A 16,662-nucleotide genomic window follows, 5' to 3' on the forward strand; every position below is an offset into this window, starting at 1 on the left:
GGACAAAGGTGCCTGTATAGGGACGTGGCCTTGGACTGCTAAGCCTGCGAGTGACCCCTTGGATCTGCCCCTCACCTGGGACGGACAGAACCCCACTCCTTCATTTCCCCTAGCTCCAGCCTTGGGGTGTCAAGTGGGCTCAAACAGGGACTATTTTAATGTTCATCTCTGGAAGTCAGGACAAAGATTGAGCAACTTCTCCAAAGACAGACCTGGTGGATGAGGCTTCCTCGGGGTGATGGACTTGAGGATACCTAAGCCCTGGACCTGGGCACTTCAGGGAGCCAGCGGAGTTGGTCAGGATGTGCCCCAGCGCCTGCTTTTCCTTCCCTCTGATAGTGACTGCTGAGCCCTGGCCGCCAGCGGCTGACAGCCCTACACTTCGCCTTGTGAGGAGTGGAGTTAAGGCTGAAGCCGCGGGCGAAGGTCAACTCCAAGCTTGAGCGGTGGGGCTGGGAAGGGATGCTACTGAAACTCGTGCTCTCCCCCTCTGGGCGCCCAGCACAACAGAGAAAAACAAGAAGAGCTAGGGGAGAAAGTCAAGGGGAAGGAAAGCATTTAGGAGGAAAGAAAAGAGTGAAGAATAAATTGTATAACAAAGAAAGAAAGAAGAGAGAACTAAGGAACACAAGAAAGAATCAGAAAAAGAGAAGGAAACAAATAAAGAGAAAGGAGGAAGATGGAAAAAGAAAGAAAGAGGGGGGGAAACAAAGATGGAAAACAAAGATCTTCGGAAAGGAAGTTAGCCAGTAAAGGAGGAGTGGGATTTTCTCCGAAGTAAGCCGGCAGACCGCAGCCCTGACTCCGGCTGGAAACACGACCCACTGGGCAACTTGGGCGCAAACCATAATATGGGGAGCAAGGGTCCCCCCACCCCGTCCCGCCCGCCAAAGACATCATCCCACCCGTCCTCCTCCCAAAGCTTCTACTGGATGTGTTTACTGCCTGGTTTCAATTCAGGAGGCAAAGTTAAATAACTGGTTGGCTTCGGCAGGGCAAGAAGGCAGCTGTGCTGGCTATCAGACTTCTTCGGGATGCGGGGATCCTAGGGAGTACATTTTTGGGTAAAGTTAATATCTGTGGCCGTGTACATGCAATCGAGCTCCAAGTCAGGTACGGGTCTAGGCGGTAACCTCCAGAGCATCTGGGTGCAGACGTGTACAACATCCAGATGTGAGAGCGACTCTGATGGCCAGGCTGCCGCCAGGGTGGCAGCGAGATCCCGGGTAGACCCGAGGCCCCTCCAAGCGTCCTCAGCCTCCCACTTTCCTCTTGTACCTGTTTGAAAATCCGTTTGGGGGGCTTCGGTGCATTCTGTCTTTTGCCTGGGATTTTTCTGCTCCCAATTCAGCCGAAGCAGAGCCCGGTGTTAGCGAAGAAAAAGAAAGCAAATCTCTCCTTCAAGTTTTGAGAAGAGAATGATTTATTTGGGCCTCCAAAACAAGAGGGGAAAACCCTGCAATTTTAACCACTGGTGTGATTTTGTTTTCCATTTCACTTGAGATTTCAACACACACACACACACACACACACACACACACACACACACTGTATAATTATTTTATTATTTTATCCCAAAGGGAAAGACACTCTTCCTTCTTTTCACCTCACCTTTGGAATTTCCTAGATGGCGTCCTTAGCCTTGTGGGGAAGCTCCACTAATTTTCCTTGGAGAAATCAGGGAGCCTCTGGGGTGCTTTGAGGGCTAGAGCCTGGAAAGCAGCCGAGGTTCCTTTCTGTTCACTGAGCACTAGATTTTCCTTCTTCTGTTTTCACATGGGGACCCCTAGCGCCCCAGTCCTCAGCCTGCCGTCTGGAACCCGCTGACCACCCTGAAGTCTGTGAGGAGCACCCTTCACCTCTCCCTTGATCACAGTCCCACGGGCGGCAGGAGGCCCAGCTGCTCATCCCTGCTGCACTTCCAGGGTCTAGGTACCGGGAAGAAGGGCACGGGGACCAGAGCTCTCGGGGTAGAGGGGTTGGTCAAAAGGTAGGTGCAGCCTGAGCCGATCTGGCCTGAAGCCCCTGGATTTTCACATCCCCCAAGTTGAGGCAAGAAGAGGGAGCCCCGGGGAGTCAGGCATAGATGCAGCACTCCTGGAAAGTTGGGGAAATGGCTTAACAGGGTGATTTTAGCAACACAGACTTCTTCTGGACCCCAATCCGGTTCCCTTGGGGTGCAGGCCTGAGGGTCTCGGCCCGGTGGGGCTGAGCCGGTAGGCGCCCGGCAGTGGCGGCAGGCGGCAAGTGGGGTGGCTGTGGCAGCCTGAGTGCCTTTGAACACCAGGCCCGGACAATAGGACGGAAACAGCCTTTGCTCGTGGCCTCGGGAAAGACGGAGCCCAAGGGGGCAGGGCTGGGACCCACACCTGACTGTACTTTCCCAAATCCGCACGAATGCTCCCCTCTCTCCGTCCTCACCCTCACGGCTTCCTTCCTTTCGTCTCCACTGGTGCAGAATCCCAAGTTTGCAAAAACCCAACAAGTTATTCAAGTCGGCGTCTTCCGGTTCTTGTTTAACAGCTCCGGGTTTGCGTTTTTCCTGCGTAATTAAAGGCAAACATTTGTCCCACCGGGGGTCCCACTTAGGCTGATGAATTTGATTTCTTTTTTCATTAATGGGCCATGTTTATCATACTTCTAATTATTTCAACTTTAAACACTATTCGTTCTTGTGAGGAGATGGGAGTAGAGGCGCGAGGCTCCTTCTCCCAGGGGGATTATTTCCATTAATAATGGCAAGGATTCTGAAAGCGACTCCATCCCCACTCAGGGCTGAGGTAAGGAGTGAGTTTGGGATGGGGGTCAGGCTGGTAGGGGAGACAGGTCTCAAAGCCGAGTGACTGCTTCTCTACCGCTGGTTCCCCAGGTTAAGCCGTGGGGCTTGACGTTTTTGAGAGGTTATCTGGAGTTTGTCTCCTTCACTCTGCCGCCTCCCTCACCCCCTCCAGGCTGGGCCCAGACCCTTCCACTTCGAGGCTCTTGGAAACCTTCCGCAGCCCCACCCGATCCCAGCCTGGCCTGGGCAGAGAGGCTCAGGGAATGCTGTCCCGGCCCCCAGCTACTAACACAGAGAGAAAGACCAGGAGAAGCTGAGGTGGTCGAGCGGCACCTGGGTCTGGGGGAGAGGGCCCAGCAGACCCCAATATGGGGGGCAACGGCAGGAGACTGGGATGCCAAACTCCAGGGACAGGGACACCAGGCAGGAAAATAAAGGAGATGTGAAAGAGGGGGGAGGGAACCCCCCCAAAGCCATATAATTCTCAATTGCTTTGGTCTTTAATTTCATCGCCCCATAAATGAGGAAATATCAGTTCCCATACTAAATTTTTATCCTTGGCTGATAAATATGACGGGGAATTTTCGTTGGGTCCTCGTAAAAGCGAACAGTTTCGATCAAACTGGTGGGGAAAGACTTACGCAGATAATACAAACAGAGTGGCCATAAAGTGTCTGCGTTTCCCGCGGGGTGGGACAAATGGCTCCCTGGATTGACTGCCACCGGGGCCGTCCCAAGTCTCATCTGGGGCCTAAACGGGCTAACCTTGCCGGGGCCAACCCCTTGTGCCGAGCCCATGGCGACCTCTGTAAACGAAAACACGAAAGCATTTCAAATCTCCCCTGGCTGGCCCTGCCAGCAAGTCACACATTAAACATTCTCTTCCAGTTTTCCCGGGGTTCGGGGACCCCTGCGCCTTTTCTCTCGCCCTCTGGATGACAGATTTCGGAGGATTTCTTTCCGAAGTCGTCTTCTAGCAGCCGCGGGCTTGGGCCTCCCTAGAAGCGATCCAGCCTTCTCACTCCTCCGCGCCAGGGCGTCTTGGAGCTCTGGTCTTTTCCCGGCCAGGCTCCAGCCCTTCGGAAAGTCGAAACCCATGGCTCGGTCCAGGGGAAAATGTGGGGCGACCGGAAAGACAAGTTATACTCCAGATTCCGTTTCCTGAGGAAAGGGTGGAGAGTTAAGTTCGCTTTGTGAGAAAGGCGATGAAGAAACGTAAAGAACTATTTGAAACATACCTTGTCCCTTACTTCTCGCTTCCCTTTCTTAAAAAAATCGCTCTGTTGAAGGACACTTCTCAGGGTCGCATTTTGTCGCGTCCGTTGCCTTGGTTTCCCGGTTAATACGTGACTCCCCCAAAGCGCCCGAGGCCCCGAGGGTTCCCTCTTTCTCTCTGGGAATGCTCCCTGTTTTCGTGGGGGCAAGGTCAACTGGAAAGCGAGGGCCGCCAGGGCCTGGAGCAGAGCAGCCGAACCGGCTCCAAGGCCAAAGCCTTCCTGCCCCTGAGTTGATAACCCAGGAGCCGCCCACCCAGCCAGGTCCAGGCCGCGCTCCCTGGTCGGGGAGCCGGTGCCTCTGGTTGCCGGCTTCCTCCTCCCGCGACCCCTCAGTCCCCTCGGAATCCCCCTCTCCCAAGCAGCCCTGAAGTCATCTTGACCTCCTCCCTGGCCTGCCCCAGACACTGGAGATTCCCCGTCAATCCCCACGGGGAACTTGCAACTCAACCAACTTCCGTGACGGGAGGTCCCGAGCTGAGCTCCCAGCCCCAAGGGCCGAGACCGACGAAAGAGGACGCAGGAGAGGAGAAACTTTAGTTCCGTTTGGGATTCCTTAACTTTTTCCTCTCCCTTTCTCTGCCCGCAGGATCCCTCCCCCAAACCTCACCCCACTCCCATCCCAGGGGAAGAAGTGGGGGCGGGGGCCCAGGCGAGGAAAAGAGGAGGTGAGGAGGGGAAGAAGTACCTGAATCGTGTCTTGACCTTTTAGTTTGAATGTGACTGTTTTGAGCCCCGAGTTGCCTCGCTCTCTCACTCTGTCCCGCATTTTCCCCCCTCTCCGCTCCCCTCTCCCCAAGAGTTACAGGCTGCTTCCCGGGTAAACAAACCCCATCCTCCCTAGAACCCCCTCATCCCCCTCCACCCCGCGCCTGCCCCAGTCTCCGCGGGGGCCCTTCCTTTGTTCGCGGGGAAGGGCTCCGGCGCCCCTACCTCGAGGCGGCTGCTAGGTGGCGCTGTTACTCCACGCTGCGCGCTCCGCCTGCAGACAACTTGACCCCGCTGACGTCACGGCCGTCTGAATCATCAAGGCCATTTTCAAATCCCATTGGTCTAGCCGTCACATGGTGAGGGCCGAATGCGCGGATAATTATGGAGCTGATATTTCCCCCCCTCCCCTTCTTTTCCCTCCCGCCCCTCCAACCGCCCCCCCTCCCGGATGGGGAAAAAAAAAGATGTCAGCTCCTCCGCAGTAGTATTGCTCCTTAAAAACCCCTCTCTCTGAAAATGACATGCCCTCGCAATGTAACTCCGAACTCGTACGCGGAGCCCTTGGTTGCGCCTGGCGGAGGAGAGCGCTGTAGCCGGAGCGCAGGCATGTATATGCAATCTGGGAGTGACTTCAACTGCGGGGTGATGAGGGGCTGCGGGCTCGCGCCCTCGCTCTCCAAGAGGGACGAGGGCAGCAGCCCCAACCTCGCCCTCAACACCTACCCGTCCTACCTCTCGCAGCTGGACTCCTGGGGCGACCCCAAAGCCGCCTACCGCCTGGAACAACCTGTTGGCAGGCCGCTATCCTCCTGCTCCTACCCACCTAGTGTCAAGGAGGAGAATGTCTGCTGCATGTACAGCGCAGAGAAGCGGGCGAAAAGTGGCCCCGAGGCAGCTCTCTACTCCCACCCCCTGCAGGAGTCCTGCCTCGGGGAGCACGAGGTGCCGGTGCCCAGCTACTACCGCGCCAGCCCGAGCTACTCCGCGCTGGACAAGCCGCCCCACTGTGCCGGGGCCAACGACTTCGAAGCCCCTTTCGAGCAGCGGGCCAGTCTCAACCCGCGCGCCGAACATCTGGAGTCTCCCCAGCTCCGGGGTAAAGTGAGTTTCCCTGAGACCCCCAAGTCCGACAGCCAGACCCCCAGCCCCAATGAGATCAAGACCGAGCAGAGCCTGGCGGGCCCAAAAGGCAGCCCCTTGGAGAGCGAAAAGGATCGGGCCAAAACCGCCGACTCCAGCCCAGACACCTCGGATAACGAAGCGAAAGGTAAGGCCGCCTGGGCCGTGGCCCGGGTGGGACGCTCGGGCACTTGGTCTTCGTGGCCGGGGCGGGGGCAGGGAGAGGGTTGGGCCGAGGAGGCCCTGGACGGTCTTGGGAATGCGACCCCGGCTTGGGACTCGTGCCTGCTGAGCGCCAGGCTGGTGGCGCCTCATTTGGCTAGGGAAGGTAAGCGGCGAAGTGGAGGTGCCGGCGGCAGCGGCCGTGGGCGCCGAGGCCGGGGTGGTGCGCACGGCGGGCAGCCTGCAGCGTCTTGTGTTGCCCAGGGCGGGGGACCGATCCCGGGCGCGTGCTGGCTTTGGTTTGCTTGCTCTGCGTTCGTGTCCTGGGAGGCTGATGCCCCCCCCACTCCCCCACCCCGCCACCCCCACCCCCGCTCAGGTCAGAAGCATGCAAAAAGCTTAAAATGGCGATCTTGGGCCAGGGACTAGGAAAGACTTGGGAGAAGGGAGATTTCGCTTTACTGCGTTTTCCCAGTTGAAAATTGTTTCCTGCGAGGCGCGATTTGTTGTTTGTGGGTCTGATTTGTGCGTGTGGCTTGGGCTCCTGCGGTTTTTGGCTCGGCCGGGGGCCTCTGGCAGCGGTGCTGGGGCCGGAAGAGGTGGAGGTGAAGGGCTGCCCTCCACGTCCCTCCCTCCCCCAGACGCCCAGGCTGCGTATGGCGTTGGAACAGGGCATTTGGAATGTCGTAGGTTTTTTGTCTCCCCTTTGAAATTTTGTTTCCTTTTTTTTATAGTTACGTTAAAAAAAATTTTCCCGTTGGTTTCCAAAAGCAGCTTACAAATGAGTGGTTGGGAAATTTCTGTGTGCATGGTAAGCGGTTTTCTCCTGAAAGGGAGTGAGGCTTTGGTTGGATTTTATTGTAATTTTGGTGGCAAGGGAAAGCCTAGCCAGAGTTCAAGCTCGGGGTTCAAGATTCATTTCTGCTGCAGGTACTGGGGGCCCTCAGGACCCTTCTCTGACACCTGGAGAAAATGTGGAGGAAACGGGAGCCGTGGAGGGAGGCTGAGGGGACTTACCCTGAAAAGTTGGAGCAAAAAGCATCAGAAAAGGCCCAACTGCTGGGGCGGGCAGGGGATAAACCTGCTCCCCACAGCACTGGCTACTGGAGGCTGTGTGGAGGAAGGGCTCTTTGGGTGCAGAGGCAGATGAAACAGTGAAAACTGAGCAGACTGGGGGCGGCCTGGGTCTTATGGCGGTTTGTATATGGATGCGGTCCACACGTATGCCCGGAGGCGACCTGTGTCACACTCACACACACTCACGCATGCCCTCTCATACATGCACACGCACTCTTTTGGCGGGTGAGGGCAGACCCTCGTCCTCTTGGGTATCCTCTGCAAATCAAAGGTGGCCTTGGCAAATCAGCCTATGGAGACCCTAGCCAGAAGGTGGGCACGGGTGTGTTCACGAGGGGGAGGGGGAGAGAGGCACGCATACCCACGAAGCCTTACTGGTGGCACGTGTGCAGCCCAAAAGTTTAATTTTATACCATCTCCCCATACCCCGAGCTTGGTTGGGGTGCAGATTTAGGGTAGGAAAAGCTGCGTTCTAGCCCCACCAAAAGCAAAGTCAAGTTTAACAAGCCTACCTCCTAGCTCAAACTGCCCCCATTCTGGTAGGCTCCCCTTTCTCCCCTGCCATCCCCATACCGTCTAAACCCTCCCACCCCAACTAATCCCTCTGACTCTGCCTGCTCCCTTCTTGCCTGCCCCCCTCATTTTGGTGCCCCCACCAGGCCAGAGGCAAGAGGGCTTTGGGCCGGACTCCCCACTTGTAATTTCTCCCCTTCCCCCAGACCCCAACAACCCCAATAAAAAATAAATGGCACAGAGTTAGATGTGGAGAGACTTTAAACAATTTGGCAGAAGGCTGCAGGTGCAGAGGTGGGAACAGAATTAAGGACATTAAAGTGTTTTAAACTGCAGCCTCAAGTTTGCATTTTCTGATGCCTCCTGGTTCCCCTAGGGCCCCCACCCCACTCCCCATCAAGCTAAGATCCAGGAACCTGGCAGTTTCATTTGGCATAGAAGGGGAGATAGAGCACAGAGCCATCAGCAGAGTCCTTTTCTGGGTGTCCCTCTCGGGTCTCTGGACTCTGGGTTTTTCCCTAGAAAAGATGGCCAAGGTCTCTTCTGCTGCTTGAGGAGCAAGGCTGGTTCATTTCAGCAAGAATTTGTGCCGGGGGCGGGGGGAGAAGCTGTAGATAAGGGAAAGGGAAATACACACCACACTTATAGCATCTCCTGATATAAATAGACACATGTGTACATATCCCTGTGTGTGTACATATGTATAGGAGTGTGTATCTCTGCAGAAATACACATGAACATGCATGCATACATACCTACATATACTAAGCAGGAGATTTCCAGGAGGCTGCATTTCCTCAGGATCTCTCTCCCTTGACCTTAGGTCTCTGGCCAGGGCAGTTGACTGAGGACTCCTCAGCATGCCCTGTAGCTGTTGCCCCTGACCTCCGCTGCCTGCACAAGCTCCCTGCCTCAGTTACTCCTGGGGGAAATGGCCGGGATAGGAAAAGCTGGCAATGGGAGATCCAATGGGGTAGAGTCACTCTGTGACACTTCAGGTGGGAGCCAGGGCTGGGGATCTGGTGCAGAGACGGCTGCAATGGCCTCTGGCTGCAGAGTCTGGGGCGACATCCCTCCACTGCGTTGAAAGGGGTCAAAGCTCTCTGGAAATTGCTCTGGGCAGCGAGGTGGCCTCTGCCACCGGGTCTGAGGCCTGGAAAACGCTTTTTCCTTCTGGTTGGATTTTTACAGAGCTGGAAAGGAACAGAGAGGAGGCGGGGTCTGGGGAGGCTTAGAGTGCACGCCAGGGTCAGCAAGCCGAGGGAGCGCAGGAGTTCTCAGAACATGCTCGGTCAAGGTGGATTGGGTGATTAATTTAATAGACGCGTTGGAGGCAAGTACTTCCTGTCTTTCTCCCCTGTAAGTCTAGACCCCAAAGAAATTCTAAGAGCCTTGAGGCCAGGAGGACCCCACCAGCCAGGCCTGTGGGGCGAGAACAGCTCCCCTGTGCTCCCTCAGCTGCCCCCACTGCAAGCTGGCCAAGGCTGCAGTGCTGCGAGGGTTGCCTCTTCGAGGGATACTTATGTAAATAATGTTATTTTTAACAGAGGAGATAAAGGCAGAAAACACCACAGGAAATTGGCTGACAGCAAAGAGCGGAAGGAAGAAGAGGTGTCCCTATACTAAACACCAGACGCTGGAATTGGAGAAAGAATTTCTGTTCAATATGTATTTGACACGAGAGCGCCGCCTGGAGATTAGCAAGACCATTAACCTTACAGACAGACAAGTCAAAATCTGGTTTCAAAATCGCAGAATGAAACTCAAGAAAATGAACCGAGAGAATCGAATCCGGGAACTGACCTCCAATTTTAATTTCACCTGAGCGAGGGGCCTCCCCTCCCACTCACCCTCTTCCCCCCGTTCCCTCCTTTCCCCGCCCCTCCTCCCTTTGTGCCTGGTGGTATATATTTTTTTTCCTCCCTGAGTATAAATGCAACACGCCTACAAAAAAGGCAAAGACCTCAGACACTCCTTTCAAGGGACCTATGGTTCTTGCTGTGAAGATGTGTCCACCTAAAGCATGAGAAATGGGGTGCTGGGTTGTGGGGTGTGGTGTGCCTGCATAGACGAGGGTGGGAGTGTGGCTGGTGTGTGTGTCAACCCCTCACTCACCCACGCACTCACACATAGCATCCCGTTCTCCAGGCAAAGTTAAGGTCGAATCCACCCGATTATAGGGGGAAAAAGAGGGAAAAAAATCAACCAGAGAAGGTCTGTAATCTCGAAGAGCACAGTCAGAATCGCTCCTTCCTTGCTGCATTTCCTCCTTAGAATAATAGACGTTTTTGGAAAGTTCGGCTAGTGTTTGTGTGTTTGTCGTAGGTCCAGCGCCTGCACCAAACCCTCTCTGTGTCTTCACCTCCCAATCGTTCTGAGAATCTGCTTGAAGTCTCGTATTTGTACTGCCTTCTGCTTTTCTCCCATTCTCACAGCACCCCCACATCCCCCATGCACTGCCATCTCAGAAATTCCATCCAGAGGAGCAAAAAAAATGTTTTTAATTTAAAATAGAACATAGTGAAGCAAAGACAGAGTGCCCCTCCCCCAAATATCGCCCTGTCCCTGTCTGGGAGTTGTGTTATTTAAAGATATTCTGTACGTTGTATCTTTTGCATGTAGCTTCCTTAATGGAGAAAAAAATCCTAATAAATTTCCAGAATCATGATCCTCAAATGGGTGGTTTTCTGTTTTTAGTGTTCTTTTTAGCGACACCCTCCCCCCAAAGAGGCTGAGTGTGTGGATGTGTGTGTTTTGTGTTTGACTCATCTCCTAGAGCCTTTCTAGAACGTCTCTTGGCGGGTTTAATGTAAGTGAGAGACCATAACGTTGATTTAAATATTATCCAGGTGACCACAATAAGTCAAGGTCATAAAACAGTAATGTCAGGACGGTCTTGGTGCGCGCGAGAGGTGGATTTTATGATCTGCAAATATAATGTGGTGCTGCAGTAAAAGATGCATTTAAAGGTGACTGGAGGAGGGAAAGAGGCAGAGAGCAAACTGCAATCTTGAGGAGCAGACGGATCTGATTGCCTGGGGTGCTGGGCCAGGCGCACCCCACCGCTGCTCGGGGGAACCCCAAGAGCCCCCCACCTATCCGAGGAAAGGAATAAACTTAACCGCCGGAGGGGGGCAAGGAGCTCAGCCGCCCCCCCCTCGACAGCAGCAGCAGAAGCACGGGCAGCGGCAAGAGGAGGAGGACGACGACGAGGCAGCAACAAGGTAAGAGAAGCGGTTTCTTGTTCTTCTCTTGGCGCTGGAGTGGGGAAGAGCGGCGTCCCCAGGTGCCCAGCGCGCAGTGGGCAGAGCAGGGTGGAAGGTGTTTCGTGCTTCCGCGCTTGCTGAGAGCCCAGGCTTGCCTTGTGGCGGCTCGCGGTGGAGGGCAGTGGCCGTGAGCTCCCCGTCCCCAGCCCCGTTGCCGTGGGGTTCGGCGGTCAAAGGGGTAAATTGGTGCTTTTGGGCTTCTTTCTTTACTCGGTCACTTAGGGTCTCCTTGAGTTCGACACACGGGTCTAGACGTCTCTCATTCTGGCCGTCTGCTGGGGGAAGCGGAGGGAGGATGGGCTAGAGAGTGTTGGAGCTTGAAGCTTAGGTCTTCCTGCTTTCTGCTGGTTTGGATGGGAGCCTTAGCCAGGCTCTCGGTCCCCACTCTGCCCGGCCGTGGGGCTTTGCCAGGCAAGTGGCCTGATCGGAAGAGGCTCTGGAGTGGTTCGGCCACACATAGACGAAGGGAAGCCGGAGTCCAGCTGAGAGACGGAGAAGATCAGAGGGAATCTAGGAGGAGAGCACAGGAGAGCCAGAAGGGCAAGACAGGGGACCCAGCTGGAGAGTGGAAGGACACTCCAGCTTCCCCCAGGGCCAGGGCCAGAGGCAGGGGGGTAGCTCCGCTGCGGTGCTGGGGGCGGGGCGGGGGTTTGGCAGCTGGAGGTCCCATTTCACCAGAGTCTCTCTGAGCGATTTGTTTAGACTAGCAGCTGATGAGGCAGTCAGATCCCCTACCCACCCAGCCACCCAAAGTCTACTCTCTCGTCCTTAGGGAGGTCGTGAGGGCGGAAAGGGGGATGGGGCTGAATTTCTTCCTTCCCCAACCCCCTTCCCTTCTCCTGATAGATGCAGAGCTGAATCTCCCGCCCTGTTCGCTCAGCTGATCTGTGGCTTAGGTAGTTTCATGTTGTTGGGATTGAGTTTTGAACTCGGCAACAAGAAACTGCCTGAGTTACATCAGTCGGTTATCGTCGAGGGCCCCAACCCACCTATCCCGCTCCTACCCTCCCCAGTGGGACTGCCCCCAGCCCCCCTCCTAGATAAGGCAAAGTGGGTACAGGCTGAGGCGGGCTAGCTGTGAGTGGGGCTACACCACAAGTCTGGAGAATCCCGCTTTATCCTTTCCACTCCTCAGCCTGTCCCCGTCCCCGTGATTGAGGGAGAGGAGTTCTTCCTGCAGCTATTGTTTCCTGGGCCCAGCTGATGCAGACAGACAAAGAAGGTCTAACCAATTCCAAGGAAATTCAGGAATTTGAGTAAGAGGTGGCCTGGCGGACCAGCTCAGTTGGGTAGCAGGGTGGGGCAGGACGATTAAAAGAGAAAAGACCACAGAAAGAGAAAGGGGTCTCTGGAAGAGTTAGCTTCTCCTACCTTCCACCTCCAAGGAAAAAAATGTGCCTCCAGTCGGCTGGGGCTGGAGCTTCTCCTTAGAAAAGTGGGGTGCCTGGGGTCCTAAGAGTTGGGGAACTCTGGTCAGCAGCTCAGCCACCTCGCCTTCCCCTTCTATATCTCCGTCGCTAGGAGAAGGGCATATTTAGGGTGCTAGTAGGCTGGAGGAAAGCCATCCAGTCCAAGTAGAACCCCCCCACACCTACCCTACTGGGAAACATCAGGGCAGGAATCTGGCTCTGGTCTCTTTCTAGCTGTCTGTTGCCCGTAGGCCTTGGTGTGTTGTGTCTGTGCCTGTCAGGCAGTTGCTCGTCTTTGCGCTGTGTGGAAATGTCTGGCGTCTGCCAGCGCCCACCATTACCATATTGCTGGGGAGGTTGTCGGCTGATGCCAGGGGGAGGAGGGGAGGGCCTGGGTTAGGGAGAATCCAAGCAGTGTGCAACTTTGCAAAGCTTCTTCCCCTCCTCGGCCCCTCTGGTTGCTCAATTCTGGTCCTGGTTACTAGAGAGAGGGCTCTCCAGCGAGGTTTCGCTGCCTGCAGAGAAAACTGGGGAGGACCAGGGAGAAGGGGGAGATACACCCCCGTTCTCAGAGAGACTGGGAAAGAGAAAGCCAGGTTCTCGGTTCTCTTACTTTGGAATTATTATGATTATTAAAACATTATAGACTTTCAGACAAGGGAACAAAATCATGTCCCCGGAACACAGTATATGCATGGAGTTCTGTATTCACGCAGTTGTCTGCTGAGGGCTTATACGTAACCTTGGATGAGTGTGGATCTCTGTTTCTGTATCTCTATCTCCTCCAGGCTCTCTCAGATCCCCTGTATATATTTTTGTGCACACTCGTGTATCTTTCTCTCTCTCGTGTACGAAGAGACCCAATGGAGACTAGAGGAGAAAATGGGAATAGGGCCTTCCTTCTCCCCAGCTGAAATTGTCAGTCTGTCTTTCTGTCTGTCCCCCAGCCCTTGGTAGGGGAAAAAAATCTCTTCCCTTGGAAGGAAGTGCTCAAATCGCCCTATGGCTCCCGGGGAAATGGGGAGGTTTTCAGAGAGGAAGGCCACCTGGTACAAGGCAGGCAAGGGCTTCCCCAGTTTGGGAGCCCCTAGCAGTCTCTGAGTTTTCAGGCTGTCAGAAGCCCGGGGCCAGCTGGAGTGAAGGGAGTCCCAGGCAGGGGCTGGGTGCTCAGGAGGGCCTGGCTTGGAGACGGCATCCCTGATGGGCCGAAATTCACCAATGAACGACTTCTGTGCTTTGGGTCTCTCTGCCCCAATATCTGTTTCAGAGCTGGTGGGCTTATGGGGTGGGTGGCCCCCCCATATCCTGGGGAATGGGGTGCATTGTCACAGGGCCAAGGTGAGGGCCAGTCTGGTGGCCAGAGTCCACCAAGGGGCCCTGGAGCCGTGGATCGTGGCTAAGGCAATGGTGGTTATTTATTCTCTTCGCTGGAAGGGAGTCTTCAAAAGAAACAGCGTGAAGAGGAGGGAAAAAATTATCTCTCGTCTGTGGATATTAAGATGGATTTTTATTTCTTAAAGGACCCTCCCCGCCGAGAGTGCATAAGCGTAAACTTAATATATGCTCCGCAGCCCAACTCCAGAAATCGCAATAAAAGTTAAAACCTCCCCTACTGTTTTTTTTTAATTATGATATGGGAAAGAGGAGCAGGATTTATAGAGCTGAACTCTCGGAGTGTTTAAGACTTGCAGGAGAAGGAGGAAAAGGCAAGAGCTCGCCAAGGAGAGCCTTGGTCTCTGAGATCTCTCGCCTGCCTGCGGGGGCTCCGGCTTAGCCGGCCGAGCCTCTGTGGCCTCCCTGGGACCTCGGCTCCCCAGCACCCTCCGCCCGTGCCCACCGGCCTGCCTCGGCTCGCTCGGAGATGCAGCCCTTCTCGGGAACAGGTGAAGGGCAGCGGGGCCAGGGACAGGGGGCTGCAGGTGGGAGCGTCAGGACACTGGGCTTTGTGTGGGTCCCGTGCAGGGGAGGAGGTTTGCAGCCCCGGGCAAGGCCGCGGCCCGAGGGTGGCCAGTGGGCGCCTTGGCTAGGAAGGGTGTCCGGCCGGGCGCGAGAGCACGAACAAGGTGGATTGTGTGTGAACTTCGGCCGCAGACGGAGCGGAGCGGGCTCCTGGGCAGAGGCCAGCGGCGAGGCGGGCAACCGGAGGTTGAGTCTGTAGTAAGGACCTTGAGGTCTGTTTGGTGTTTGGGCTGCGGGGGCGGCGGCCCAGAGTGTGCAGCGCACAGCGCGCGGGGCGCGGCGGCCAGCGTGGGCGAGGCGGCAGGCCCCGCACACCTCTGCAGCTGCAGGGCCGGGCCCAGGACGTCTGAACTGAGGCCCACCAAGGGTCAGAGCGTGAAAAATAAATGCAGTTAAAGGTCTTTCTTTCTTTCTTTTACACGTAAGAGGTCCTTTCTTTTTTGTCTCTTTCGGAGCTACCTGGATTTGGTCCAGAACAGGTTGCCCGCGGGAGGGCCCCGCGAGCGGCAGAGCACGAGGGAGGGAGAGAGGGAGGGAGGGCGAGGAAGAGGGAGGGAGGGAAGAAGGGCGGGCAGCGGCGGCTGCGGTGGCCGGGGCTTCCCTCCCCCGGCGGAGGCGGCTTCCCTGCATCTGTGGCCGTGGGGAGCCGAGGAGCAGGTAACGAAGGCGCTTCCCGAGGCGGGATTGGACCAAGCCAGAGAGACCGAGGCTTCCGGGTCTCTGCCCAACGCCCTGGAGGGGAGAGAAGGTAGGGAGATCGGCGCTCACCCGGCCTGGCACAGAGACCTGGGAAATGTTGAACCTGTATTTGATTTCAGGCTCACACTCATGTTGTGAGTCTGTCTGCCTCCGGAGATGCGGTTTGCCTGGCTGCCTGTCTGTCCGTCCGTCTGAGACGTCCCAAACCCTAGGCTGTCCTTCCAAAGGCTGGAAAAAATCGGGCAAATTCGTCGGAATGTACACTTTCATTCACTGGATTCTCTGCAACTCAGCGGAGCTGCTTGGTGCGCGCCCAAGCTGGAGGGAGCGTTCCTCCTGCTTTCTGGCTGCCGGATCCTCTGGTTCCCTCCACCGTGGGCTGAGTTTCCGGCTCCAGGTTCGCGGCTTGCCCTGAGGTTTGAGGCCAGACAGCTCGTAGCCTGGCAGGGAAGGCGGGGGAGAGACTAGCGGCTCTGGCCCCTTAATTGTACTTCGGACCCTTATTGTCTCTCCTTTCGCCACCTCGGCTTCCTCAGTCTGGGCTCCAAAGTCACTGCAAATTTCCTTGCGACACACACGTCCCACAAAGATCGGGTAACCAGGCGCCCAAGGCCACGGGGGCTCCAAGCGCAGAGCACCCCTAGCTCTGGGGCCGCTCCCCCTCCAGCCGCTCCCCGGGCGGGGAAACCGGACCAGGCTGGGGGAGCTGGAAATAGCCCCGTTTGCTGTGGGGCGGCTGGGCAGGGGGCCGGTGGGAATGTAGGCCGTGGCGTTGAGAGGGCCACGTTCACAGCCCCTGGGGGGTTCACTCCTGCTGGGTTTAGCGGCTGGACTTCTAGTGTGTAGGGATCCCGGGTACCCACCTGGGGTGGGTGCAGGACGCTGGTCTCCTCGCCGCAGGCCAGGAGAATTCAGTTTCTGCTTCCAGCGCAGGCCTGAGCTAGGAGGAGTTGTGTGTGTGGGTGTGTTTTTCCCAACAAAGAGGGATCAGGAGAGAAAAGGGGGGAAAGTAGAGGGGAACCAAGGAGGGGGCGGGGAGGAGGAGAGGGCAGCGGAGAGGTGAACGAGCCCATTTCAGGGGGAGAAGGAAAATGAAAGCAAATGGAGTACGCACAGCCTCCTCCGCGCTGACGAGCCGGGAGCGGGCGCCCTGCCTTCGGGCTCGGGGATGACCCGCTGGGGGACCGGGAAAAGCCTGTTTTAAATTTAATCCGAACTTGGCGGTGTGGATTGAACCAGAGGGAATTTAAATCACTAAAAGGGAGGTGCAGGGCAAAGGGAAGGGGATGAGGCTAACCTGCCTGTCTTTCTGTCTGTCTGTCCTTCCCACGGTGGTGCTAGCTTGATTGTGGTCCCAGCTGTCCAGGTCTGAGGTGATGCAGTAAGGGTGCTCCGCCCCCTGAGGGGCCTCTCCTGTGCCCAGTGCCGTCTTCTGGGGTCAGAAGAGAGCTCTAAGAACTAGAGTGGATGCACAACTGCTAGCTAAAGCTGGGGTCCCCCCACCCGTCCCCAACAGGGACTTCCAGTGGCCTCCGGTCCCTTGGGTTCCCCATCGGTGATGAGGAAAATTGAAGGGAGTGGTGTGGGTGAGAGGGAGGCTGGGAACCGGCAGGAGATTCAGCAGGCGTAACTGAACCTGGGAAGACAAACCCCTCCTGCTCAGTGATCCCACATCCTTTGTGCCCCGACACCTC

The 16,662-nt window shown here is 56.2% G+C and overlaps 1 protein-coding gene across 1 annotated transcript; it reads left to right on the forward strand.

Annotated features, from left to right (window-relative positions):
• Positions 1-5,280: 5,280 nt before the first annotated feature.
• On the forward strand, positions 5,281-9,460 carry HOXC10 (homeobox C10; the record flags this gene model as incomplete). The annotated part of the gene is made up of 2 exons (XM_082850251.1): positions 5,281-6,031; positions 9,183-9,460. 2 exons carry the CDS (start codon positions 5,281-5,283, stop codon positions 9,458-9,460), a joined length of 1,029 nt encoding a protein of 342 aa, XP_082706377.1.
• Between the last annotated feature and the right edge of the window lie 7,202 nt (positions 9,461-16,662).

Source organism: Leucopleurus acutus, assembly GCF_964270905.1.
Source record: "Leucopleurus acutus genome assembly, chromosome: 11".
Taxonomy (NCBI): domain Eukaryota; kingdom Metazoa; phylum Chordata; class Mammalia; order Artiodactyla; family Delphinidae; genus Leucopleurus; species Leucopleurus acutus.